Source organism: Cyclopterus lumpus, chromosome 4 (genome assembly GCF_009769545.1).
Source record: "Cyclopterus lumpus isolate fCycLum1 chromosome 4, fCycLum1.pri, whole genome shotgun sequence".
Classification (NCBI taxonomy): Eukaryota; Metazoa; Chordata; class Actinopteri; order Perciformes; family Cyclopteridae; genus Cyclopterus; species Cyclopterus lumpus.
The window spans coordinates 14,079,275-14,106,717 of NC_046969.1; the positions used below are offsets into that span (position 1 = coordinate 14,079,275).

The window sequence follows — 27,443 nt, forward strand, 5'->3', positions numbered from 1 at the left end:
CGGTATTTAGTGAGTTGCAATCTGCCACTTGCCACCAGATGCCAGCATATCCTCCTTCAAGATTTCTAACCTATTCCTCTAAAGATATAAGGGTCTTCCTTTTGTTCCTTAACTTATGCATGTTATATCTAAGGACTAACCGTCTAATCTTTGGTTTCTTCCATGTGTTGATGTGGGAAGAGGTATTTATATTGGTTTCCTTGACAAAATCAGTGTGGCCATTCAGAAATCATTTTCTTTGCTGACTGTCCCAACGCTACCGTGACCAATGATGCTTCAGTATATGTTTAATGCATGAACATGTGAAGGTATAGTCTGTCCAAAGATATTTAAAGGTATTTTAGAAACTACAGCAGAACCTGCACGGAAGCAGAAACCAAGAGTAGATACCTTCAAAATAACCACTTTCTGGTTTATTATTTGTGACTGTCACCAGACACCTTCACTAAGGACACTTTATTGAAACTTTCACACCCAGTTTAATCATTTAAGGACTGTTGCTTTAATCATTGACCAAACAGAAATATATGCATATATACTGTATATAAAGCATGGTATATATTTAAATATTGGTTTCTTGTTTTAAGTACTGTGTATTGAAAATATGTGTTTGCTAATTGATTGTGTTGTAAGTGCATATGTATAAAGTATATATATATATATATACATATATATATATATATACATATATATATATATATATATATATATATATATATATATATCTCATAAAGAACATTTCCATGCATATTATAATAAACTTAACTTATGTATTACTTTACAAGCATGGCATACCTGATGTACTTTGTAGATCCAGATTTCTTATTGATTTATCAAAATCTAACCTCATAAATTACACTACTGTGTGATCTACTACTGTGTGATGTACACATGAATGCATCAATAATGAAAATTCAATATTAAAATGATTCTAAAATGAACCATATCTTATACTTGTGTTACTTTAGCATCTTTATATCTTATAACTTTGTATACTTAAAGCTATTTTTTATTTTTACTTAGGTGAAAGTAGCGATAGTGTTGAAATATACTTCTTTCACAGCTTCATGTATAATTTTCAGGACACGCCACTAACAAATCTTGTAATTACTTGCATTTAGTGATCTTTTAGTTTTTCTAAAGACGCAGCAATCTTCTAAATGTTTTAATCTTTTGTAATAATCAACTATAAGTATCTGTGTTTTCAGATGCAGTGACTTCAGCCCAGGTAGGAATGTAACATTATGATTAATACACAATAAGCATACCGACCTGTTAGCGTGCTGAACACTGAGTTTGGATTGCAAATGCTTGTAACAAGCACAAACTAACTAGTTTATCCAGTGCATGAGAAGATAGTCTTTGTGAACTTCACTTAGTGCAAACAGCAGTTTATCATTTAAAACATGTTTGTTGTGTTTGCGGAAACAACTGCTTTCCATCAACTTTCATGTAAATATGTTTATTTCAGACATGATTTTATACATGTATAGATATATGTTTACGAACATTAAATGCACAGACAGTTAGTGCAGACTATGAAGGTGGAGAGGTTCACGGATCAGTTAACGAAGGCAGGACAGAAAGAGCAGAGGGCAACACACACTGGCTGTGTCGTCGTGCCATGTGATGTCAGTGTGTGTGCTTACATAGACAATTACGGTTGCAGGTGTTTTTATGTGCTACCATATCCTACCGGTGTGTGTTGCTCTGAACAGTAACATTATTAGTGGAGTGCAAATAATTAATGTGATGGTCTCACCTCCCATAACAGAAAAAAAAACAAGCGTAGGAGACCTCATTTCGATATGCTAGGAGCTCTTATTAGTCTAGTATATTATATAACCATTCACGACTTTTATGGAAAAATAATATTCTCATATTAACAATACTTATAAAATCCAGGACATATGGCAATATATAAATACATGTATGTTTTAGTAAATTCCAGTGGAGCTTTTCACAGCTCAGATCCAGTTATGTTTGCTGGTCCGTCAGTCTACACCATGATTCTTTCAGTCTGAAGGCCAGGACTTGTGGGAGCTGGTGGGGCTCCTTGGCTGGGCTTTTGGACTCCCCTGAAAGACATCAAACACATCAAATAAGTAATTATTCTGCAAGGAATTATATTTATTTAAGTTTGAAGGGTTCAGAGCTTTACATCTTGATGGAAAGACTCAGTCATTATTGACTGTTAATGGTTTATTAATTGTGTTAATAATTTTAAATGGTATTTACATTGTAAGTTTGAAGTAATAACTATTCAGAAAACATAATCCACAGGAGCTTGACAACTCCTATAGGGGGCAGCAGTGCCCTTCAGTCAGTGCTTGCTCACACCCACTGAAGCCTGGAGTGCTGGAGGAACTGACCTGACCCACTTTTAAATACAACAGACATTGCTCACTATACAGTTATGTTGTGAGTGTGACCGGCACAAACTTCAGCCCGCTTACATTTCCCCAGCAGATTACAAGTCGGTGGCTTTTTAACCTTTCAGCTTGTGAAACCAAATAATTAACTTTCCAGCTAAAAAGTTAAAACTAATGGGGACTTTGCATATGGCTAAAATAATGGCCATACTTGAACTCTACATAAGGCTGTTACTTTTTGTTCTTTTACAAGTGTGACTACCCCATCTCTACAGAGGAGGGGGCAGTGGGAAGGAGGACTCACCACAGGCTGGGTCTTAGCATAGTTCATATGGGCGTAGAGCAGCACAGCTGTGTCATTGTGAGACGCCTCCAGTGCGATGGACAGAGCATTTGCCTGCCATCCTACAGACGGAAGAGAGAGAGAGAAACAGATGCAGTAGCGGAGTAAAGTGAGTTTATTGTCCCTTAAAACAAAGAGAATAGAGAACCTAACAGTTTGAGATGGACCCTGTGATCCACATTACACAGACTGTAGCTCTGTCTTGAGGTGTTACATCACTCTTGTGATGGATGTTGGGGCTCATTCATTCCCCTTAGTAAGGTCAAGATTGGCCTGTAAACAAACCCAACATCCACTCATCCTGCATCCTCAGAATGCTTGATGTAATAGAAGGGAATGTACAATTACAGAAATAAATGGTAAGTTTGGTTTCATGTAATGTTTGAAAACCAGAAATGTAATCTTATTCTACAGCTTAAAATGTGCTTGACTTACTTTTCTGCAATCAGTGCATTATGTTGTGGGTGATATTGGAAGTGTAAAGGTACACAAGATTCCATCGTTTGTTATGTAACCGTTTCAGGTTTCGTACATTTCAGTACAGAGGAGATAATAGAAAAGCACACGAAAAACATGTTCTTTTCTCCTCTTTAAAATGTCCTGCTCAGAAAGTTATCTTGATACAAAATTAAGATTTTTTCGTCCTTATCTAAACGTTTGTTCACGTTTATGTGTTTATATTTTTTTGTTTTTATAGTATATACAATTGATATCAGTAGGGAGCGTGACCACTAGACGGATCCATTAAAAGCCATTGGCAAGGGCTTAGTCTATTTGACTTTCTCAGTTTCTGGAGAAATGTATTCACTCAATTCAACATTGGCACAAAGTTTTCAATCCGTTCCATTTTTGTCCACAACATACTGAGAAACCGCACGGGAGGCTCACCCTCACTAACCCTCTCACCACTTTGGCATTTATATTCCAAAGACTTGGACTTATGTCAACAGTATTAAGCCAATTCACAGAAATTATTTAATTCATAGAATACTGAACCAAAAGTTGTATACCTTCACAAAAATGCATAAAAGGAAAATGTAACTGAATAAAGTTCAGTGTTGGCACTGCACACTACTTTGTACATATAACACTACTGTTTCTTATAGTCATGGTTGACATGTTGTTTTGTGTTTTCACAGTACAGCAGAGGTGGGGGCTTTCCCCAAATGTTTTCCATCCCCAGTCCAACCTCTCGGTCCAGCTGTGAAACACAATCCAGGAGCTGCCTGCACTGAATGGTCAACTCATTCATGGCACAGGACGTGACCGCTCAAATATCATTCTGCCTGGCCTCTCTTCAAGCATTCAGACCAATCGTCTGTGAAATCTAATTAAAACACATCGCTGTGCAGATTAACAAAAAACAAAGCGAGAAATGTCACAAGCAGCTATGACAAGAGTTTTGGTTCAAGGGAAGATTTCTACTATTTGAGAAAAGGAAACTAAATCTACAACAATTTGATACATGGGTGAGGTGATGAAGTATGCAGAGAATTCATGTTGTGACTGAAATCTGCGGTTGTGAATAGAGGAGTTGTGGGATTTTAATTCCTCCCTCGAGGCTTGTGAGTAGCCCTGTGACTGCGTTCCCGTAAACAACTGCTTTAAGGTGAAGGAAGCTGAAATTAATCTGATCGTGTCTCTTTGTGCTCTCAGTCTATCTTATTATGGAGAAAAACACAAAATAAGAGAGGCGGAAAAAGATGCAACAAGGAAAACTGCTGAGACCAATTTCCCGTGAGGAGCCGTTTCCTGAGCGCAGATTAAGCTGAATCCCAGACGAGAAAGTCCTGCAATGGTTTAGCAGTCATAGATCCAACAGTCGGCCTCCTCTGTGAGCTCAGGGTAAATTAAATTGGATCAGCGAAAAGTAAATGCCTTACATTATCAACAATGGATATGTCGCAACCAGGCTGCTTCCAGGAGCAGTTTGACAATCTCAGCACGGCCATGTTCACTGGCACACATCAGAGCCGTGGATCCCTCGTCGTCCTGCACGTTCACGTCAGCGCCGCACCCCAGCAGCGCCCGCGACCATCTCCTGCCGACCATGGCTAACAGCGAGCATCAATGCTGTCTGGCCCGCCTGCAAAAGTAAAGAATGACATTTCTTCCTCAGAGGATAACCGTTTTGTAGAGCTTGTCTTATTGCATAGGCCCCATTTATTGAAAATTACACCATTTACAGCCTGATCAATATTGCCCCACACACTTGTGGTCTAATTACAAAAAGAAAGTCTATACAGAGTCTTCAAGTAGCTTATAATGACGCCATGAGAATATTACTGAAGAGACCGAGATGGAGTAGTGCCAGGGAAATGTTTGTGGCTGCAGGAGTTAATACTTTCCAAACAGTTTTAAGAATTATTATGTATAAATGTATCTTGCCGGGTTAATGACTCTGAAAATGAAATCATCTTGGCTTCATCAAACATACAGTTTAGTTCTACACGCTGCCAGTCCCAGCTGTGGAGACATTGGTACAGCTGTCTATTTATAAGGCATTTGTAGGTCTATGTATTTTAATTGTGCTTTTGTATGTATTTTATTCTATTTAATGTTCTGTCTTATCTGGACCCAGAGTCTGAAATAAAGTTTGAATGAATGATTGATTGAATATACACACACTTCGTAGGTAATTATGTTTCAATAGCATACATTATATATATATAAATTGAATGTAGCCTAACAGTCACATCTATATTCAACAAGTTGCGCATTTGCTCAGTGTACAGTGGCTTTTTCCCAAATGTCCCTAAAATGTGTCTCGATATCTTTTCCTCCTCGTCAATTCACCATAAACTCATCCATTGTCTTTTGAGAAAACTGTTTATTCCACTTTTAAGAGACTGTTATGGGTCCCTTTAAATTGTCTGGGGAAAATTGTTCCTATGGACCTTCTTGCAACACATAAGGGAATAGTAGCAAAGGGAAAACTCTTAGATCAAAGGGTTTTCCTTTGCAACAGCCATTATGGTGATTTTATGCAAACGGCACATTTAAGCGCTATCTTGGCCAAAGTGGTTTCATGCAACAGGGCACATATTTTAACATTGCATTGCATGCCTTGTGTTTTGTTCCCCACAGCAACAATAACAAGCAGCAGTAATTGAATTTATAGCATCACTGGCAATAAATCCAGAGTCCTATGACTTGGCGGGTGCGAGAGCCCTGTCAGGCTCAAACCCCAACACCACACAACCTGATTTAATCAAGCAGTGAGATGAAACCAACTAAATGGCAACAGATTCTCACAAATGTGTCACGCTAGGCTACACATTTCTCTAACGCAATCGAACCTGCAACCAATTACTCATCTGGCTTTGAATAAAGAACTTCCTTACAACACAGGACATGCTCTTTTAACACTTCCCCCGTCCACGTAAACAGAGAACAAAGAGGCTTTTATCCCCAGAACACCGTTTTTACCTTCACTCAAAACTAGCAAGTAGGAATCAAGTAGAAATACAATAAAAAACCTGGTTTCTGTCGAGCCTTATCTAATAAGAGATTAAGTCACATTGAACTTCGTTGACTGAGGTTTTGTGTTGTTGCAAATGTATTTTCTTGTGTTTGAACACACTAGAAACCAAGTTTAGATTCAACAAAGGAATTCTGTAAAAGCTCCATCCAATGTAATGCTAGTAAAAGAGCAAATCACCTCACTTACACTCGTTCTTATTTGGCTGTAAATATATAGACTTAATCCTATGTCGGGTTTTATATTGAATGTTTTCGCATTAACGATTTAAATCGGTGCAACTTTAAAGAGCCCAGCTGAGCCTAGACTGACTAAGTGCTAAAATGCTTCAGGCTATTGGAGCCACTACAGACTCACAGTAGGTCTCTGACAGACTCACAGTAGGTCTCTGTTCTTGTCTCTGCACACACGTTGGTTATTCACACTGCTCAGGAGATACCTTTTTAATACACAACTGTAGTCTTTCAGCTGTTACAAGTAAACATGCATATTCAAGACATGCACATGAGAGGAAGGACATTGAACATTGAAGGAGTAACAAACAGAAGCTGTCTACAAGCAGCAGTTCACAGTTTTTGTGTGTGTGTGTGTGTGTGTGTGTGTGTCTGTTTCCGATGCAATGGGATGAACTGATGATGATGACTTGCCTGGCTGGCCTTGGCGTTGACGTTGCCCTGACTGAAGAGCCTCCTGACCACAGCCATGTCCTCCTCCTCCTTCACAGTAGAAAGAGCCGCCAGCATGATGGCCGTATACCCGGCCTTGTTCTGCTTATCCACACAGCACACACCTGCAGTGAGCACATGCTTTTATTACCGTGCTTTGAAGCGTATATGCAAGTGCACAGATATACAGAACCCATCGCTACTTTCATATAAATGCACACGCATTTACACTCAGTTGCTCGTAGGGTGCACCTAGCTGCTTGGCGAATGCAGTACAACATAGTATTCCAGAAGATATTATATGCTACTATCTGTTTCACATGGTTTTATAGGGCTTATATAAATATTAGCTTCTCCAACATCAACTGAACTTAAGTATAGTATTTCTTACACACCTACAACACTACAAGAAAGAATATGTAGCTACTTTGTTTTTTATCTGACAAACATTACGTTCACAATATTTAAAGTCTTGAGTAGAGAAATGTGAATGTTTATAAATCTGGTAAAAAATAAAAAAGACCAATAATGGTAAATGGACCTGTACTTGTCCGGCGCTTTTCTAGTCTTCCGACCACTCAAAGCACTTTAACACTACATGTCATCATTCACCCATTCACATCCATTCATACACTGATGGGAGGAGCTACCATGCAAGGTGCCACCATTCATACTCATTCACACACCGTAGGAACAGCCTGCGGGAGCAGTTTGGGGTTAAGTGTCTTGCCCAAGGACACACCGCCATGTGTCTGATGGGGACCCTTCCCTTCTTCCCATCAATTCGCAGACGTGGGGTCCGTTGTTGGACATCTTTCTAATAATTGGTTGGATTAATGAGTGGATAAACCATTTTAATGTGTAGTGTGGATACTTTCAGACGGTCGCTGACCTGTGTCTAGCAGCAACCCCACCACGCCGAAGTTGGAGTGTGAGACGCTGTAGTGAAGAGCCGTGTTGCCGTTGCCGTCAGTCATGTTGACGACATGCTCCAGCAGCGCCGACGACACCTCAGAGAACGCCATCAGATAGTCTGAGACCCGTGAAGATTGAGCCGTCTTGGCGCTGGAGATACGGAACCACTCAAGCTGGACGGTGTGGGTGCTGGAGAGCTGAAGGCGACAGGGGGAAGTCATATATTATCTATAAGTATACATTACGCACATACACAGCATCTGGAGGTAGAAAGTGATAAAGCTGTATTGTAGTAAAGTATCAAAATACATTTAGTCAAGTACTGTGCTCAAGTACAAATTTGAAGTGCTTGTACTTGATTATTTTAATTTAATCCTATTTAATCCGACGTTTTACTTATTTATTTGTTAACTTTAGTTACTTTTTTCATATTCAGATTAATATTACAAAGTATTTTGGTTAAGATCGTACTGATTCCTACTACCCAGCAGTATATAAAGTAGTTCAAATTATCTCCACCTTTACCTGCTATATCAGTGATGATCACATTGATGCATCAATAATGATCTAAAATGGGCCATTCTGCATTATATGTAGTTTTACTTTTTGTACTAAAAGTACACTGTTGGTCAACATGAGTCGTTTCTCATTTTACACTCTTGTTATTGTTAAATTAAGCTTATATTTGTTATAATTAATGTGTGCTCGTGCCAAAGTATCCGTTTACGATGAAAACACAGCTTTCATCAACTTTAACAAATTACGATTTTGCACAATTCCCAAACTGAAGTGGTGAATTTAAATGTGTAACTGAGTAATAAAGAGTTTGAAGAAGCATGCAGGGACGCACCACTTCCTTACTCTTCAGTGTTTTGATGTCATCGTTCAGGTGGTTCTTCAGAATGAGGCACGCTTCACGCATTTTTGAGCTCAGCTCAAATCTGCAAACACAAAAATGTCTAAAGTTGAAAACAAAAACAAAAATGTCTACTTTCTGTGCCTAGTTTATCTTTCTCTGCATTACAATGGTGTGTGTATTTAAATGAGGCAACATGCTCTTGGTAGCATTCACATTTACAGCACTACACTTTAATCAGGACACCCATGCAGAACATGTATTATTCCATACTTTAAGTTACAACATACTTCTCTTTTACAGCTTCACATGAATAACTTGTGGCTCTCAGGGTTTCTTCATCAGTGTCACTCTCGTCCAGGTTGATGTTTCTTTCCTCCTCTGATGTTTCGTCCTCCAGAGCCGCCTCATCCTCCTCTGTGCTGTCCAAGCACTCGCCTTCTGCACTTTCTCCAGAAGAACTCCCATCTTCTTCTTCTTCTTCTTCTCCTCCTCCTCCTCCTCCTCCTCCTCCTCCTCCTCCTCTTCTTCACTGGATGTAGATTCATACCTGGGAGACACAAATATGTGCTGGTATACAGAGCAACTTATGGCACATTTATGACTTATATTTACGGTGCTTTTTTGGAAACTAAGACTGAGGTTAGCGAGTAAAAAGGCTTTTGTGTCTTCCAGGTCTAACTTGTGTTCTGGACAAAGTGTTATTTACAACCTCCAGAATATCTGCTGCTCTTATTTCATTTTGACTGCGGTAAAAAATGATTTACGGTTTCATGTTACCCACCCTCCATTCAGAATGCCAACAAACTGCAGGCTCTTCTTCTTCTCGCCTGGGTTACTCCCGTCCTTCCGCTTCATGATTGATTTCAGCATCCCTGTTGCCATAAAGGAAGCCGAGGATCAAACAAAGAGAAACACAGAACTCACACATGCCAACTAAATTATGTTATCAGTCCATTGCTGGAGGATGGAGCCATCTTAGTATGCCTCGTTTTTTGTCTTTCTAGTGGTACCATATCTTTATATCATTATAATTGTGTTTTTTTTAGTAAATATATTTCATATCCGTGTGGGCAATGCTTATTTTCAGCTATTTCTGAATAATTAATTTCATGGAAAGAACAGTAATTTACATTGGGGGAAAAAAGAGAAATATTTCAATTGTTACACTCATAATTAATAATAGTGTCACCCAGTGAGTCAGTCAGGTCAGGTTGTTGTGCAAGAAATGTGAGATTGCCCGCAACCAAACAGCGTATAAGTGTCCACTTACAACAAGGACTTATATAATGACGTGGTTTTTAATGAGACAGTTCTTTTAAGCACATTCCTATTTCCCTTTGATCTAGTACCAGATTACATAGTCTGTAGTTATAGTTAGTTAGACGTTTCAGGGAACGTATTTGATATTATAAAGAAATTACTTTATTACCGTCTCCACATTATGCTCCACTCGTTATGAATATTAAATTATATTCCCTCTCTATTATGTGCCCCGGGACACACTTACTAATGTTGCTTTATATTTTTGCACCAATGTTATGAAGACAAAGAATTCTACATTTAACACATTTTGTGAATACAACAACACATTTGATGTCTTGGCCCAAATGAAGTTCAACCCTCCAATGAAGCTAAAGGAATAAGTTCTCACCTGTCTTGGTGTTGCTGGCTGCAGTCTTCTCTCCATGCTCTTCCTCTTTCTTCTCAGCCATACTGACCACCTCTTCTTCTGGCGAGACCTTGTATTCAGCGATGGTCATCTGTCTCTTCTTAAGAACAGTAACTTTTTGCTCCATCTTTTCCTCAAACAAGTTCTCCCATTGGCACCCAGTGCTGACCACCTCTACAGGCGCGAGCTCTGCTGTCATCACTGCAGTGTCAGTCTGGGTGAATTGTTCGATCAGATCTGCTGCTAAGTTCTCACCTACACATGCATCATTCACCTCAGGACGGCACGACACTGCAGCATGTTTAATACAGCAGTCAATGTCTCTACCTGGGCATTCGCCATGTCTGGTTTGGCAAGAACCCCCTTCTCAAATGTGACTTTAGAGGTTTTCTCCTCCATCTGGACTTTAAGGATCCCCATGTCTTTGTCGGCCACACTCAATCGGTCCTCTAGAGCCACAATGGACTCCTGCTGGAATTTAATGGTGTCCTGTAAGGTATCAATCTCCCGCTGTGCTTCGCTGGTCAGCCCAAGTAGAGACTCCATAACCCAAACTTCAGCCTCTTTTGTCTCCACACTGACCTGTACTCCTTCCTCTTGAACCAGAGGGGCCTCTATTCCTGAGCCTTTATCACACACATTTACCTCGGTGCCCTCAGAAGCATCTTTCACACCCTGGCTGTAGTAGAAAACAACAGAGTCCATTGGCACGTCACCCCCAACAGCCACTGATTTCTTCTCAACAGACACTTTTTCTGGAGCTTTAACTAACACTTTTGATGAAGGTTCTGGAGCTTTCCCTTCCTTCCCCTCAAATTTTTCAGTCAGCCTTTTCAGCTCACCAAATTTTCCGAGGCCTTTATGTCCAGGTAAGATTGGTGTTGTCAATCGACTGTGGGTACTATGGTCAGTTTGAGGAACCTCTGTGGTTTGGGTAAAAGACTCTGTGGACTGTTGCTTCTGCTGGGCCACCTCCTTGGCTTCTTTCTCCTCCTGCAGGGCTAACAGGAGCATGTCTTTCTCTGCACGAAGCTTGGCCACCTCTCTCTCAAGTGCAGGAACACCCTTTACCCTCTCTTCCATCTCCTTCAGCTGTTTCAAGGCTGTTGCCATCTGCTCTCTAACTGTCTGCAGCTGGCTGGGTGGGATTGGAGTCATTGTGGTGCCAACAGCTGGAGTGCTGCGCCCAGAGGTCTGAGGACTGGGTTTCGTCAAGCCGCTGTGCAGCGGCTGAGTGGATGACGGGGGTAAGAGCTGTTTTGGAGGATCTGCGAGCTGGAAGCGCCCACCATTCTGGTGCTGGTGGGTTTGTTCTTGTTGTAGCCGCCGGCTGGTTTCAAGAAGAGTCCGCTCCACTCTGGGGTTGCGCTGTGGTGGAGGAGGTGGCACTTTGGCTCCGGCAGACAGGGGAGGAACATTGAGGAGGGTCACAGGGGAAAGACAGAGCCCCTCACAGGGTGCTGACCCAAGGCGGTTGCGTGGTGGTGGCAGCGGAGGAGCTCTGCCATCCTCACTGCCCGGGGATGCAAGAGACTCTGTGGATGTCCAGCCACTGGTACGTCCCCCCACACTCCTCTGGGAGAGCTTGACCCCTCGGCCAGAGCGGCGGGAACCAACGGGTGCCCGACGGAGATTGTGCCCACTTTCTATCTCTTCTACATATTTGAGGAAGTCCAGATCCAGCTGGAAACCATACGGCGTCTGGACAGAGTAGGAGCCTGACTGGTCAGCCTCCTCCCGATTGGAGTAGATGAATGGAGAGCCCAGATCTGAAAGAAGAGGACATGTGACCAGACAATATGGCTACTATCCCAGTTACTTAAATATGGTCTGTGGCGCACACACAAGTTATGGTTACATTTAGTGTTTTCCAGGCATTGGGTGGATTCTTGAGGTCTAACAAATGTGATTTCCAGTCTCCTATGTCACTGGAATGGCTATTTCTTATATTACTATTAATAAATACTGCATTATTTGCAGTACATCCGTGTCTCCTGGCTTGGAGATAATAATTAAAATACAAAAAAAGGTACAAAGTGTCTGACCTGTGGTGTTTACATTACAAGCTAAATAAATACACAATTTCAAATATATTTAGTTTCCTGCGGTTAAACATCATTGTTATTACAGCTGAGCCATCTTAATGTGGTAAACTCCACAAACATGCTACTGGCAGTTTAAACCAAGTCCATTTGATTTATTACAACAATACATTTAATTCAAGTTCAACCTCATCTCACAGAGAGGTCTAGATATGTTTACAGTCACAAATGAAATTGGGATATGAGGTTGAAATACAAAAAAACAATGGCATCCTCATGGAGTTTCTTACCGGGCAGCTTTGGGTTAACTTGCACTGACTGAGTCATTTTTCAGGACTGGGACCTTTCAGCACACGCAGCTTCAAATAAACATCTAGTGAAAGTAAACAAAGTGACATAATAATAATAATAATAATAATAATAATAATACATCCAATTGATATTGTGCTTTTCTCAAAGAAAAAAATTTAGAAACATAGCTTGAAACGTTGTAAACTGAATACCAAGTGCAGAAACGCCCTAAGAAGTTTGTTTTCTTTTGGCTCATTAATGCGTGTGACTTCAGCGATGTTGGAAGTATATTGAGCCTGACATCATCATCGTTGATGTGTGTGTGTGTGTGTGTGTGTGTGTGTGTGTGTGTGTGTGTGTGTGTGTGTGTGTGGATCTCTACAGTAGGCCTCTAAACTTTCTTAACTATAAGAGTAATTACAAATCACTGAGAATGCAAAATACAACACATGCGTAAAATTCAGTTTCAGTGTGAATGTACAGAAACTTCTGACACACAGTGACGTTGGTAGTCAGGGCAAACACCTCAGAACAAAGAGCTGGACACTATTCACAAACCACAAGACAGCTGCTCCATTAATGACAGCATCATACCATCCAACTCCACGGAGAAAGCACAGGATTCTTGTCACCACAAGACTGCTGAAACCCGACACATACTGCTGCACCGGGAAATCTATCATTTCCTTTGGGAATAATGTCCATGTTTTAAGACACAGAAAAAAGAATCACGAGAATTCCCCAACATTAAAAAGTCAACTTTTAAATATTTAAATAATTGTAGTTTGCCGTAAAAAAGCATAGACTTCTGACAGCGACTGAACTTTTCTGCTATTCATCATTTTAGGTTAAAAAAGTCTCAATAGAATAAACAAAGCTGAAAGGGTATTCAGGAAAAGAGCACAGGTAACCGCAAGGGGGATACACTTTCTGTATAACTGTACACCAAGTACAGAGAAAAGAAGGCAACATTAACTTAAATATGACAGATTTTTACTTAAAATTAATGCTGTTGTGTTGAAGAGAAGTTCACCTCACAACCCCTCAGTGAGCGATTCATACAGCTGGAGGTCAGGCTGGTTTCCTCTTTCCTGCTCCACTCAGCCCTGAGAGAGAGAGAGAGAGAGAGAGAGAGAGAGACATCCACCGTCAGAAACATATCACAGTGCAGTTGTACAAATAGGAAATGCTACAGCATATTGAAGTTATGTCCTTCACAGTTCACCAGATTTAAACCCGTATTGGAGGTTTGGGACTGACATGCCAAACACTCCACCACCATCGAAACACCAAATGACTGTTGCGTAAGAATGGCATTTAATAAATCCAGTAGAGGAGCAATGAAGCTGATGGAGGATTGTGCTGGCCGAAACCTTGTGACGATTTGTACACCGTTGTGTAAATACCACACAGAGAGACTTCTGCCCTTAATTTTAAGACTTTCAATCAATTCCTGCTGTTTGTTTATATATTTTTTCTCTCTTGCATAAATCCAAGTATTTTCTTTATTTCATTCTAGGATGAAGAGAAACATCTAATAGACCAAAGAAGATGGGCTATCATGTGACAAGCTTGATAGCTTGATCAAGCTTGAGAATAGAGTATGAAAAAGATGCTGGACAACAGGACATCGACGTAAACGGTGACACGGTGTGCATCCACCGGCACCGCCACAAACCTCACAGGTGTATGCGTTCACGGAGAAAAGTATAGGTGCATGCGAGTCATATAAAGCTGGTGTGTTTGGGGCATAAAACTACTTTTAAAAATAGAAACATTCATTAACCCAAAACTACAGATGCACTCTGTATTTGTTTTCATATTTCAAAGACAGACTTAGGTACAGTCAGTTGCCCCCCCCCCCCCCCCCCCCCCCCCCCCCCCCCCCCCCCCCCCCCCCCCCCCCCCCCCCCCCAACACACACACACACACAAACCTCACATACATGAAGTCATTCGTTTTGTTTCAAACACACACACAGATGTCTTTTCCAGCAGCCTCGGGCGCATTCCTAAAATATACTGTTGTAACATGCTGGTTGTCCTTCTAGCTGACTGACTACTGATAACTTATAAAACACACACACACACACACACATACCATGTGTCGTCTCAGACTGCAGCAGACAGACAGTTTAGAGAGTCTGAGGACTAATTATTACATTATAGACTAATTATGGACAATAGATTAATTAATCTTCTCTAACTGATAACGACGTTTCTGCTCAGTCTCTTCTTATCAGCCACAGCTCTGTTTCTCCTCAGTGTGTCTGTCAGGTTCTGTGCTGCAGACACAAGTTATACAAAAAGGTTCTTAAGAATTTGACCTCACCTCTTTGGTTTACGTTGGTCAGAGGGAGGTAGTTTACTGTTATTTTAAGTTGGTTTAGGATCAATTACAAGCCAAAGTTCATAAACAAGTCACATGACTTAAAGATGGTTTATTTATAGTGCAAATTTAGCAGCATGTAATCCTGCCTGATTGGATTTAGAAGAGATGTTGAGACAAATCTGCTTCAGTTTATGCAACTTAAACTCCTTGTCGCACTCTTCTGATCAGAAGTGCCGGTAGTCTGACACTTGTTTATCCCTTTTCCTCCTCCCTTTATTGGAGCTGTTCCGATGTCGTCCAGTGCAACCTGATCGGGTATCGGAGCATATGCATCTATCCTATAGCACCCAGTAGCTCTAAGATACCTTTTATTTTGTACAGAGACCAGACATAAACTGTGTATCAATGTATGTTTAGAAAAGTTAACAAAATATCCAGGCAATTGGGATCACAAGGGGAATAATGAGAACTGCCTGTGCATTAGTAAGTTTTTAACAGACATTTGAGTGACAATTGCGAATGACAAATAATTGTGATGTAGATTGAGATGCCCCTCAAACGGCCATCCGGAAGACTAACTGCGTCCATTTACATGTATTGTATTATAAAATGAATCGCTTAAACAGCACTAATCTGGCAGCATTTACGCTATTACTTTCATGAAATAGTTGTCAAACTTTTCTTTAATTGTTTGAAGACACACTTGTGCCACTTTATTCAGAGTCATCCACAGCAGCAGCCAGAAAGATGACCTTGGCTGCCAGCGCTGAGAAGTATCCATTTCTGCAGAGCATTGATGTGTTTGAGTGTTCTGTTTTTCTCTCTGATTTGATGACAGACGGCAAATTACAGACCTCGGGGAGAAGCCGCCTGCATTCCTTCTTGAACAGCCGAGAGCCACTCTGTCAAATATCTCTCTCACTCTCTCACACAGTACACCACTGAGTGCCAATGCTCATAATAACACTTTGCACAAGCCAAAAACAAAATAACAAAAAGGCCCATAAACGCATGTACGCGAGCACGAGCCGCACACACACACACACACACACACACACACACACACACACACCACACACACACACACACACACACCACACACACACAGACAGACAAAAGACTATGTTCACAGTTACACATTTCAGTGAACACATTGTGGGCATACCACCTTATTTTAATGTTCAACTGTGTTTCTATTGTCTACAGATAGATTTCATTGTTCTTCAGACTCACTAAACGGCCCTTAGACATCTGTATTTCCATGGCTACAGATTACATGACATTCTTTAGTTTTAATGTAACATTGCAATCAACTTAAACTGCAGCTGCTCAGTCAATATTACAGTCGCATTTCCTTACAATGCAGCCACACAATAATCTTCCATATCTGCCAGCACTATCGGCAACTAAAGGTCTCTGTGAAACAAGGTAGAATAAATACTCTTAAGATTAAAACATATATTAGAAAAGCACACATCTTGCAGAATATGATGTTGTACTAGTGTCTGAATGTAAATACAGAACAGTTAGTTACCGATACAATTTTTCTTCTCGTGTTCAAACATGTGACGAGTGCGCACACGCACGCACGCACGCACGCACGCACGCACGCACGCACGCACGCACGCACGCACGCACGCACGCACGCACGCACGCACACACACACACACACACACACACACACACACACACACACACACACACACACACACACACACACACACACACACACACACACACACAACACACACACACACACACACACACACTACACACACACACACACACACACACCACACACACACACACACACACACACACCTCACTGTTGCAGGGATATAAATCTGCAGGTTTCCTAAAGGGAAGCCACTACTCCCCCAATAATAATCCCTCTCATCACCGCACACACAGCCCCTTCATGCCCCTGTGGGAGACCTCCCATTGTCTTCCAGTAGGAACTGGGGGTGGGGGCCTGCCAGGAAACCCATCAGGCCGTCCTGAAAGCTGCTTCCTGAAGGCAGCAGGAAAACACCGGAGAGAACGCAAGCAAAAACTGAGAGCTGAACAAATAGAGCCAGTGTGACATAAACACATGCACACGTACACACACACACAGAGACACAGGGACATATACACACACACACACACACTGCGGTACCCTGAAGCAAACAACAGCAGAGAGGCCGACATCACATGATGCATCACATGGAGGTTAGATAACGTGTTATCACTTTTGGCCAAAGACTCAAGTGTTTAAGTGTCACACAGTAACACTCGGTCACATAATATATATATATATATCTATATATATATATATATATATATATATATATATATATATATATATATATATATATATATATATATACACATATATACACACACAAACACACACACACACACACACTCTCTTCAACATAAATCACACACTAACGTCCCATCTCTAACATATTATGGGTCCTGCTGTATCCAGATTAAAAGAGAAATTATTTCTTTCAATCACAATCAGGTTGACTTCAAACATCACATGCGTCCTGCCTCCCCTTCCTCTTCCTTCTAGATTCTCCAGCAAACACAATCCGTCCCATTCAGCCTCCATAATGAGGCTTTATGCCTGTTTGGTGGCAACGCTGTTTTCGAGATGTTTTGTGAGGCCTCGTTGTTTTCTCCACACCAGACTACAAACCCCCCTCACCCCCAACAAAGTTAATGAAATATAGTTGCTGGAGAAAAGCTGTATCACATCATGAGAAATATTGTCACGGAAACGTGTAAGAACTGATTTTGTGGGTTCTTTGTTGCTCACCTCTGTGCAAAAGTGCAAAAGTGTTCAGGTTAGCTCAACTCCTACAACACACATGACACTTCAACCATTATACATTCTACATGTGTTCAAAGGAGAGGTTAACATTCAAGTCTATGTTCATGCCCACAGCGCCGCTGCTACATACATGCACCTCCCTTGCACAGAGTGCCAGAGGGACACCAAAACAACTGGACATGGTTGCGCTGCCTCCACAATTGTGAACATCGGGCAAACAGAGTAAAGTCACCTGTGGGTCAAACGAGTGTAAGCTGGCCAAATACGGTAGCCTTTCTATTTTATTTAATTTTATATCTTTACTGCCGGCCCAGAGGCTCAGGCAAGTGCCTGAATATCTTATAGTGGCATGCCATGATGAATCAGCTGATGTGGTACCGTGGAATAACGTTGTTCATGCAGATGTATAATCAAATGAGCTTTCACTTCGTAGTTGGATTCGGTCTGCATTGCTTTACAATCCGTCCTTGGCTCCTGCAGTGTGCTGCTTTCTTGAGCGTCTGCTCAGTAGAGCTATTGGTGTAAATGAGTTTGTTGCTGAATGCAATTGCTGTATATGTACAGATTGTAAACCCCTATTGGGCTATACAAAATAAACTGAATTGAATTGAATTGATACTTCATTTGACAAACTCAATCTACAAAAAAAACACTTGGGCCTACAAATTGTAAAAGTATTTTAGTATATATTCTCTTTTACCAGTACCAACCTTCTGCATCTTTTGTGAAAACTGCATTGTGGTTTTCCATCCAGTGAAGATTAAATATAGACGACCACAGAACAAAATGACCTGACTGGACATGAATATATTCTTAGAATAGCAAAATTATATGTTTCTTCCTAGAAACAATGATGTTAGCATCAGTTTGCAGAGCTCCCACAGCATCCAGTCAGCTGAGACTGTCCTGTGGCTGACAACTGCCCCCCCCCCTCCCGCACACGACCCTGAAACAAAGCAGCGTTCATAATCAAGTTTTCCCCAATTAGCCAGTTTCCAGTTCTGATGTCACCTTGCTATTTGGACTAAAACACCTTGTTTTCCCTCCGTGGGGATACACAAACTTTTCAGGCCTGCTTTCCCAAACTGACAAACTAAACCTTTGTAGAAGCTGCTTTTTAAATATGCAAGAAAAGACTCAACTGAATTCTCCAACTAAAAATATGTGTCTTTCTGCACAGCTTTTGTTTTCTAGCCCAGCAAATAACAAAATAAAAACCAGCTAAATGCATCTCTAAAAGTCTCTTCTGAGTTGACCTAGATACTTCAACATTTGTCTCACAACAGTAGCAACTGGCATCTCCAGATGTTTTGATTCCCATAACTACAGAACAGGACCAGATGTCAGCAGCTTTCTGCCAGAAACAACTGAAATATGTGTATAACCATCAAGTTGTTTCCTTCACTGGTGGAAATTATACCAGTCCAGCATCTCTTTGATGGAAAAGCGTCGGGGTAATGACAAGGCACTGGGTACGTAGGTCCTTTGAAATGTCCTCCCAAAGCTCTTGCGAACACACCTTTATTACGCGGAGCTGCTTGTGTGGAAAATACATGTTAGTTGGGCTCTAATTCAGTTTTCCATGCAAGCACTGATTCAGTTAGCTTCTCAAATTTGGGCAATCTTATGTCTGACAGGCATTACAAAACATAATTGAACATATCGATACCATGCAGCAGACACCGAGACAATCTCCAGCAGGATCTCACCCGATTGCAAAGGGAGACTCCTTTCATAAAACGTGGCTTTGACTTGCCTTTTTTTCTGTTGTCTCGTCTGTTAAGTTACGCAACCACTGTCAACAGTTTTATTGGTCTGTTTTTCAATATTTTTTTGGTTCCACTTTCTAATAAGTTTAAATGTTTAAGAACAGTTGATAAATAATTTACTAGATGTTTTAATCACTCTTAGATCAGACTCTCCCTTAGTTCAGACTCTATTAGCTTAGACTCTCTTGAGTTGTAGACTCTTTAGTCAGACTCTCTTTCATTTAGACTCTTGAGTTTAGACTCTCTTTAGTCAGACTCTCTTTAGTCAGGACTGCTCTTTAGTCAGGCTCTCTTTAGTCAGACTCTCTTTAGTCAGACTCTCTTAGTCAGGCTCTCTTTAGTCAGACTCCTCTTTAGTCAGACTCTCTTTAGTCAGGCTCTCCTTACTCAGGCTCTCTTAGTTCAGGCTATCTTAGTTCAGACTTTCTTTAGTTTAGACTCTTTAGTTCAGACTCTCTTTAATTTAGACTCTTGAGTTTAGACTCTCTTTAGTCAGACTCTCTTAGTTAAGACTCTCTTTAGTTTAGACTCTCTTTAGTCAGACTCTCTTTAGTTAAGACTCTCTTTAGTTTAGACTCTCTTTAGCCAGACTCTCTTAGTCAGGCTCTCCTTAGTCAGGCTCCTCTTTAGTTCAGACTCTTTAGTTCAGACTTTCTTTAGTTCAGACTCTTTAGTTCAGACTCTTTAGTTCAGACTCTTTAGTTCAGACTCTTTAAATTCAGACTCTCTAGTTCAGACTCTCTAGTTCAGACTATCCTTTAGTCAGGCTCTCTTTAGTTCAGGCTATCTTTAGTTCAGACTTTCTTTAGTTTTAGACTCTTTAGTTCAGACTCTCTAGTTCAGACTCTCTAGTTCAGGACCCTCTTTAGTCAGGCTCTCCTTAGCGCTCTCCTCAGTCAGGCACGCCTTCGCTCTATTAGTTCAGATTCTCCTTAGTCAGGCTCTCTTTAGTTCAGATTCTCCTTAGTCAGGCTCTCCTTGAGTTCAGATTCTCCTTAGTCAGGCTCTCTTGAGGTCAGGTATTCTCCTTAGTCAGACTCTCTTTAGTTAACTTCTGTAAAAAAACAGCTTATTAGGAAGTGAGAAACTCGTGCCTTTAATAATGACTTCACTATTAATGACAAATGTTTTTACAACATTAGTTCCCCCTAAAACGTTATTCTCTTTAATTGCTTATATAACTGATCTGTCAAAGAGTAGAACATTATTTTAAACGATGAATAAAGCCATTAGTTACGACTTTTAAAGAGCCACTCTTTAAGAAGGTGGAACCAGTATTAAAAAAAGAATAAAATTAGATACAAAAGATAGTTTCATCTTGTGTGGCGGCAGTGGAACTGAACATGTCAGTGTTGTTCACCCTCTGTGTATGACTTTCATATGGCAGAGGTGCTTTCTCAAAACATTTCCTCCATTATGAGCCAGTGAACAGAGGTGATCTCTGTGCTGCAGAACCAGTATTAAACTGGAGTCCAATGCCCACTCTCACTTTGCCCTCGGAGGCGTTTTCTCAGGCATCTAAATCGCTTGACTGCATCAGAGGAAGTTTGAGTACTCTCTATTTAGTTAGCGCACAAAAAACATTCATTGTTTGATCCAAAAATAAAAATTGGGTCAAAATGTTTCAGTCATCACGTGACATGTAGAAAGTGTTTCCAAAAGCAGCCGTGGTTTGGTTCTTCCATAGAGAGAAGTGGTCAAGTTCAGGCAGAGAGAGAGTCTGACCTTTTTGGTGCTTAAGCCACTAGAGTCAAATCCGTCTGGTACTTTCACAATTTTTCCCGCCAAAGATCTTTTTAGGGTCAAGATCACAACCTGTCAATCATTGATTATAGTCTGGGAGACTAAACCGATTCACCAAATGTATAAAAATTCAGCAGTGATTTGTACATTTGAGTGTTTTCCCAGCCTGATGTCAGCTCACTCAGTTTGACCGGTGCTTCTTTCCCAAGCTCTGCCAAAGTATTTCAGTGAACATGGGTATTTTTAGCCCTGTGTTTTTCATTCAGAGTTCCTCAGGCAGTGGAGATAGCTAGAGGAAAGAGCGTCTGATTGGACCACAGTGGTCAACGATAACCTTTAATTCACACTATTGACCTGTTTTGTTACAGGTTTCACAGTCCTTAGAACGCACCTCATGCATGTGATGGTATTCAATCGTACCCAAGAAATGCACTATTTACTTCCCATTTAAAAAAAAGTTAATTTAAAAAACTACACTGCCTAGCTGTTTTAGGAAATTGTATTGAGCATTTTTATGATGGTTTTCATGATCTTTGCGCCAAACTCAGCTCTTGAGAAATGTAGAGCCTCCGGCGAGAGACGACTGTAAGACACAATCTTGACAATCAAGCGATCAGAATATTAAACTACAGAATACGAGGGTGGTCTGTTATCTTGAGATCCACACTTAAGTATTAAAGTATCTAGATATCTACATCTGCTTTCCTCCTGCCACCTTATTATCTCAACATATAATAATGATGATTCGGAGAAGCTCCCATTTATTTTTAAATAGTCTCTTAAGTTACCTCAAACAATCAAACTATTTCTTCATGGTCACATCTGACATATCTCTTTTTGTTCAAGGTATTCGAGTTTTCCAGTGTATCATTTTAACTCAAGAGACTGTTTAAGTCTAATCGCTGTCCAGAATTATATAAAACCCTTCATTGAATTTATTCAAAAGGCCACGAGGAATGACTTCATAATCAAACATAATCAGACAACTAAATTATTAAATTACGTTACATTTCTACAAAACCATGAATCTGTCATCTTGACAATATTTGAAAGACGTCAGATATCTCAACGATAACAATTAAATACAAACTTCAATTTACAAAACTACAAAACAAAACCTATGTTGTTTTTTTGGGGGTTTCATGAGTCACATGTCGAGACTAATCAGACAAATAATATTATGAGAAACCCCTGTGAATATTTAAGTGTCTACCAGCTACAAAGAACTAAAACAACGGCCCTTTGTTTTACTATTAAATATTTGTGTCATTTCTATTTATTACATTCCACCGTGTACAGTTTTGTGTTCTTGTATTGTAAACTTCCCGTCTAGCTGGAAGTCAACTCTGGAGCCTTTGTTTTAAAATATTTGAACATGGTCTCAACAAAAATTAGGATCAATCAAAATAAGACAAGGGGTTATTTCCTATCTAAACTAAAGCTACATGTAGGAACTTCACTCAAACACACTAAACTTCTCCCCCTTTCAAGGACAATTTGGAAGCCACTTCAATCAGAGGATGTGGCGTGAAGCTGAAAGTGATAATTCCATTTTCGAAATGCCTGCTAATTATGATGAAACCCTTCTGCTACCAGGTTCCACAGCTCTGACACTTAAAACTAATTGTTGCCTTAGAAGAAAGAAATCGCTTGAACTAAAAGGTAAATAAACCACATAGATTCAGCAAAACATTTATTTGTTTAAATTCTCATGGAGTTTTTGTTATTGAATTGGTGTGTATCCGCTTTAATAACAAATAAATAAAAGTGCAAGCTCAAGAGTCTTCCTTCAACTAATAAACAAATGGGGGCCACCTTTGACAGGGAGGCTTTCAGACCAACGCAGCTCTCATTCATTTCACTGAAGCCCGTCCAGCAACCCGTAGTGTAAGAAATATTAAAATACAGAAAAATACCCCATCACAAGTGAAAGTAAGATTATTAAAAGTACTCATAATACAAATACACGTTCACCGTGAGTGTTATGATGAATTACATTTTTCAACATGGAATATTTTAACTAATGTATACACGGTTGAGTACTTAAATCTACAACAACACTTTCTAAACGTGTTACTATATCAAATTGTAATATAACAATGAAAATGTAACTTTAGCTGTTAAATACATTTAGTGGAGTAATAATTACAATATAGTGTGTGATGGAGTCGAAGCATAAAGTAGCATAACGTGGAATGATTCAAATAAAGGAAATGTACCTCAAAATTGTACTTAAGTACAGTGCCTCAGTAAATGTACACAGTGCGTTAGCCAACATCGGCAAAACCCTGTGTTGGCTAAGCCACAATCCTGGTGTATTCATTCAAGTATTCATATCAATACTTAGTAGCATCAGCTGTGTATTCATACTGTTTACTTTGTGATTGTTGTGACAAAAGATTAAATAGTTGCCTCCATGATATCTCTCTCAGTTATAATTATTAATAGTTATAATATTGTAACAGATCCTCTGTCCACCGGTTTGTTATCTGATGAGCTCTGAAACAAATTCATGTGTTGCTCAAACTGTTTCATTGTCTAACCTGCATCTGAAACAACACACGCCAACCAACGCCTGAATGCCCACTTAAAGCTCACATGGACGTCACAATAAACTGCTTAAAAACTGTGCGATTCAATACAAAACCCACCCAGTGAGGTGAAGTCAGTAAATCCATGTTTAGCAACCTGGTTTGCCTGAAAAGAGCTAACAGGAAAGGGCTATGAGCACGGCAACGGAAAGATCAAATTTGACAGAGTCTCAAAAGCCCCAAAAGTAACCAGAGGTGTGTTTGTCCTCACAGTAAAGGGGATAATAATCCAGAAGAAATACAAAACAAATACAACACTAAAAATATGAACGAAGACGTTGAATGAGACAAAATGTGTGTGCACACGGCAGCGATTTCGGGGGTTGTTTTGGACGGCGAACTCACCACATCACCTGTGAAAAAATGGTCATTTTAATTGTGACTTCTTGAGTCCAGCTTTTTCTTCGCTCATGTCACTGCAGTGCAGAGTTACTCAGTCTAGAGGCGCTAAAATAAAACCACTCGTAATAGAGCTAAAAATATGACGGCATGCATCTTATCAAGCTTGTGAGTAAGAGCACACACCCAAATTGAATTCAGTTTTAATTGAATAAACACTCCTCGCTCTGTTCTGCAAGGCAAGAATAGATTAGGAAGGATTAAGGCAAACAAATAACAACAGGAGCAAGTGAGAATATATCCAGAGTATCAAAGTGTAACACTGACCTCCTGACATCCCCAAATAAACTGACAGTCAATCTATTTTGGAGGCGACAGCAGTAAGTCAAACCACAGAGTCCTGTTGCAGAAAGAACGATTTCCCTCAGCCAGATTTGTTGAGCGACAAAAACTGGTTCAAAGGACAAGCCTCTGCTTCCTCATGTCATCTTTGTACAGCAGGTCGTCTCGTGGTTATCAACTTGCCTACATTAGGAAAACCCCTCCAGCTTTCATTTCTGTGTCATTTTACAAGAAGACGCTAAAGTGAAAGTTCTGCTTCCTGGCAATCCTAACCGAAATAAATAAACATGTATGGTTTCTCTTTCGCCTTTTATCCACTAAGTCAGTAGTCAAAATCTGCTTCATATCGCATCCCTACTTCTGTTACTTGAGGCAGAAACTCTCCCAACCAGTAGCGGCCATCATCATCAATCATCAACTGGATGCTCTTCAAACTTGTCTTTAAAACCAAATGTCGCTTCCTTTCCACTCTACCTCTAAAACGCACGATCCCCAAAGAACAATACTGGCCGATGCTGCAAAACCCATGTAATCGAGGTTGCAATGATGTCGTTTGGTAACACCCAACGTCGATACTATTTTTTAGGATTTTGTTCTTCAGCATCTGCATGTGGCAACTAAAGTATGTTTAAGTTCGAGAGAAAGATAGATGCTGGTTGTGGTAAATTAATTGTGACTAAACCTGCAAAGACGGACTTGTTTTGGCCACTCGGGAGCAGCGAAAACAAGTTGTGAACACAACATTGACATGACTTTTTAAGTTGATATCTTGAGCTATATAGCTCATAGCTGCTTATTTACACATCCAGAAGTTATGGAGTTGTGTTTGTTTCAGCCCAATGAATACCAGTCAAATATTAACTCTGTATTACTATGTATTTGGTCTCCACCAACTAAAGGGTTCAACGCCTCTGACAATAGGGGGAAATATCTCTCACCATCTGAGAGATGTTTCTTCTGCTCTAGTAGCAGGAAAACAAACTTTATTTATGAATCACTTTGCAAACAGAAGTCCTAAATGGGAGAGAGAGACAGTAGAAAAGAGGGAGATAGTAGAATAATAGTGATAGAATTATAGAAATGAGTCTTAGTCACTTGTTAGGGCTATACAAAGCTATAGAAATATATGACTTTAAAGACAGAAAGTATAGTTCTGCATTGAAAATCAAAGGATTTTGGCAAAATGTCATAAAGTTAAAAACGCTAAAAAGCACACAAGGATATTAAACGTAGAAGGACACTGAAAGTCCTGGAAACATTACAGGAGCAACAAACACATAGATGTACTGCAGCCAGCGAGGACTTATGACACTTTGAGGCATAATAAGTGAAACACACGCAGAGTAACTCGTTGTGTCGTTGGTTCACGCAGCGTGGCAATAATCAGCTAATCAATACGTGTCAGTATCGTGTGTGGTAATCGATCCCTCGGGCTGTTTCCTACCTTCTGCCGTCTCTCCGTCCAGTCTCACTGAGACTTGTCATGACTTTCAGGAGAAGGTAAGAAAAGTTTGGGAGGAGAAGATGGAAAGAAAAAAAAACTCCTTCCACTCTGTGTCAAGTTACGCAATGTATAAAATATGTTTTCCGGTTTGGGATTAAAAAATAAAACGCGAACGTGGAACATTGTTGCATTGTTATTGGTTTCGTTTTGTTAGTCGTATATCTGCGGTTGCCACTTTTCATTTTGTTGTTTTTCCCCTTGCGTTACTGCTGCTTATTATTTTTAATAAACGTAATTATAGTATTTTTAAAAAGTGTTTGCATCTGCAAAACCTGCTTGTGCTGAAATGTGAGGATTTGAGAACATGCAGCAAACGCAACATAAGCTGTCAATGAACAACAGCATTGGGCTGAGAGCCTTGTTCTTTAGCGTCAGTAGCTCAGTCTGGGGGGTCGTGGCTGGGAGTATAGAGGAGTATTGAGCAAGACAACAGACCCCCAAACTACTCCCATGGTGCTGCCCTCCTGTCCTTCCAATACTAGAATGGGTTAGATGCAAAATTTGACTTTGTGCATGTGTGACAGTAAAAGTTGATTTACATGTATACTTAAGCTACAAAATTACATGAAAAATAATGCCATAGTAGTCTGACAAACATACAAGACAAATTGTAAGTCAAGTCATTCCTCTCCAACCGCCAACAGTTCATTATCAATAAATTCAACTCTGACACAGTCTTTCAAGGTGTATCCCAAGGTTCGGTACTCGGTCCCCTCCTTCATCCTCTACTTGCTCCCTCTTGGCAACGTCATAAGTCACCACGGTCTTCATTTCCACTGCTATGCCAAAGACACACAGCTCTACATCTCCATCAAATCCATCCCCCCCTCTACCGACTCCACCATCACCAACTGCTTCACAGATATAAAGACCTGGATGCAAGCACACTTCCTCAAACTCATCAGCAACAAATCCAAAATCCTCATCATTGGCCCCAAATCACTCAACTAATTCCACCACAACTTCTCCCTCTGCATCGATGGCACCTCTGTTCCTGCTCCACACACATCTGTAACCCTTGGTGTCATCTTTGATCCAACCTTCTCCTTTGAACGTCAATCACATCACAAAAAACACCTTCTTCCTCTTAAAAACATTGCTTAAAAACACTCATCCTCGTCTTCATCACCTCTTGAATGGACTACTGCAACAACATAATGTACAGCACATCCACCAAAATCATCAACAAACAACAATACATCCAGAACTCAGCTGCTCGTCTCCTCTCCCAATCCCGCACCAGAGATCACATCACCCCAGTCCTTCAAAAGCTCAAGATTCTCCTTATCACCTACAAAGCCCTTCACAACCCTAAATCCCTTCATACCTTTTGGACCTCCTCCTGCACCGACACGCTCCCACCCGC

At 40.4% G+C, this 27,443-nt stretch overlaps 1 protein-coding gene across 1 annotated transcript; it reads right to left on the bottom strand.

Annotated features, from left to right (window-relative positions):
• Positions 1-1,489: 1,489 nt before the first annotated feature.
• On the bottom strand, positions 1,490-26,127 carry kank3 (KN motif and ankyrin repeat domains 3). Its single transcript, XM_034531221.1, is given in 16 exon segments — positions 1,490-2,078; positions 2,677-2,769; positions 4,599-4,631; positions 4,633-4,746; positions 4,748-4,801; positions 6,844-6,986; positions 7,754-7,973; positions 8,627-8,717; positions 8,923-9,119; positions 9,122-9,182; positions 9,417-9,507; positions 10,287-10,610; positions 10,613-12,073; positions 12,637-12,719; positions 13,671-13,743; positions 26,018-26,127. Coding segments are annotated over 14 exon segments (2,982 nt in total). The 5' UTR covers positions 12,674-12,719; positions 13,671-13,743; positions 26,018-26,127; the 3' UTR covers positions 1,490-2,015.
• Between the last annotated feature and the right edge of the window lie 1,316 nt (positions 26,128-27,443).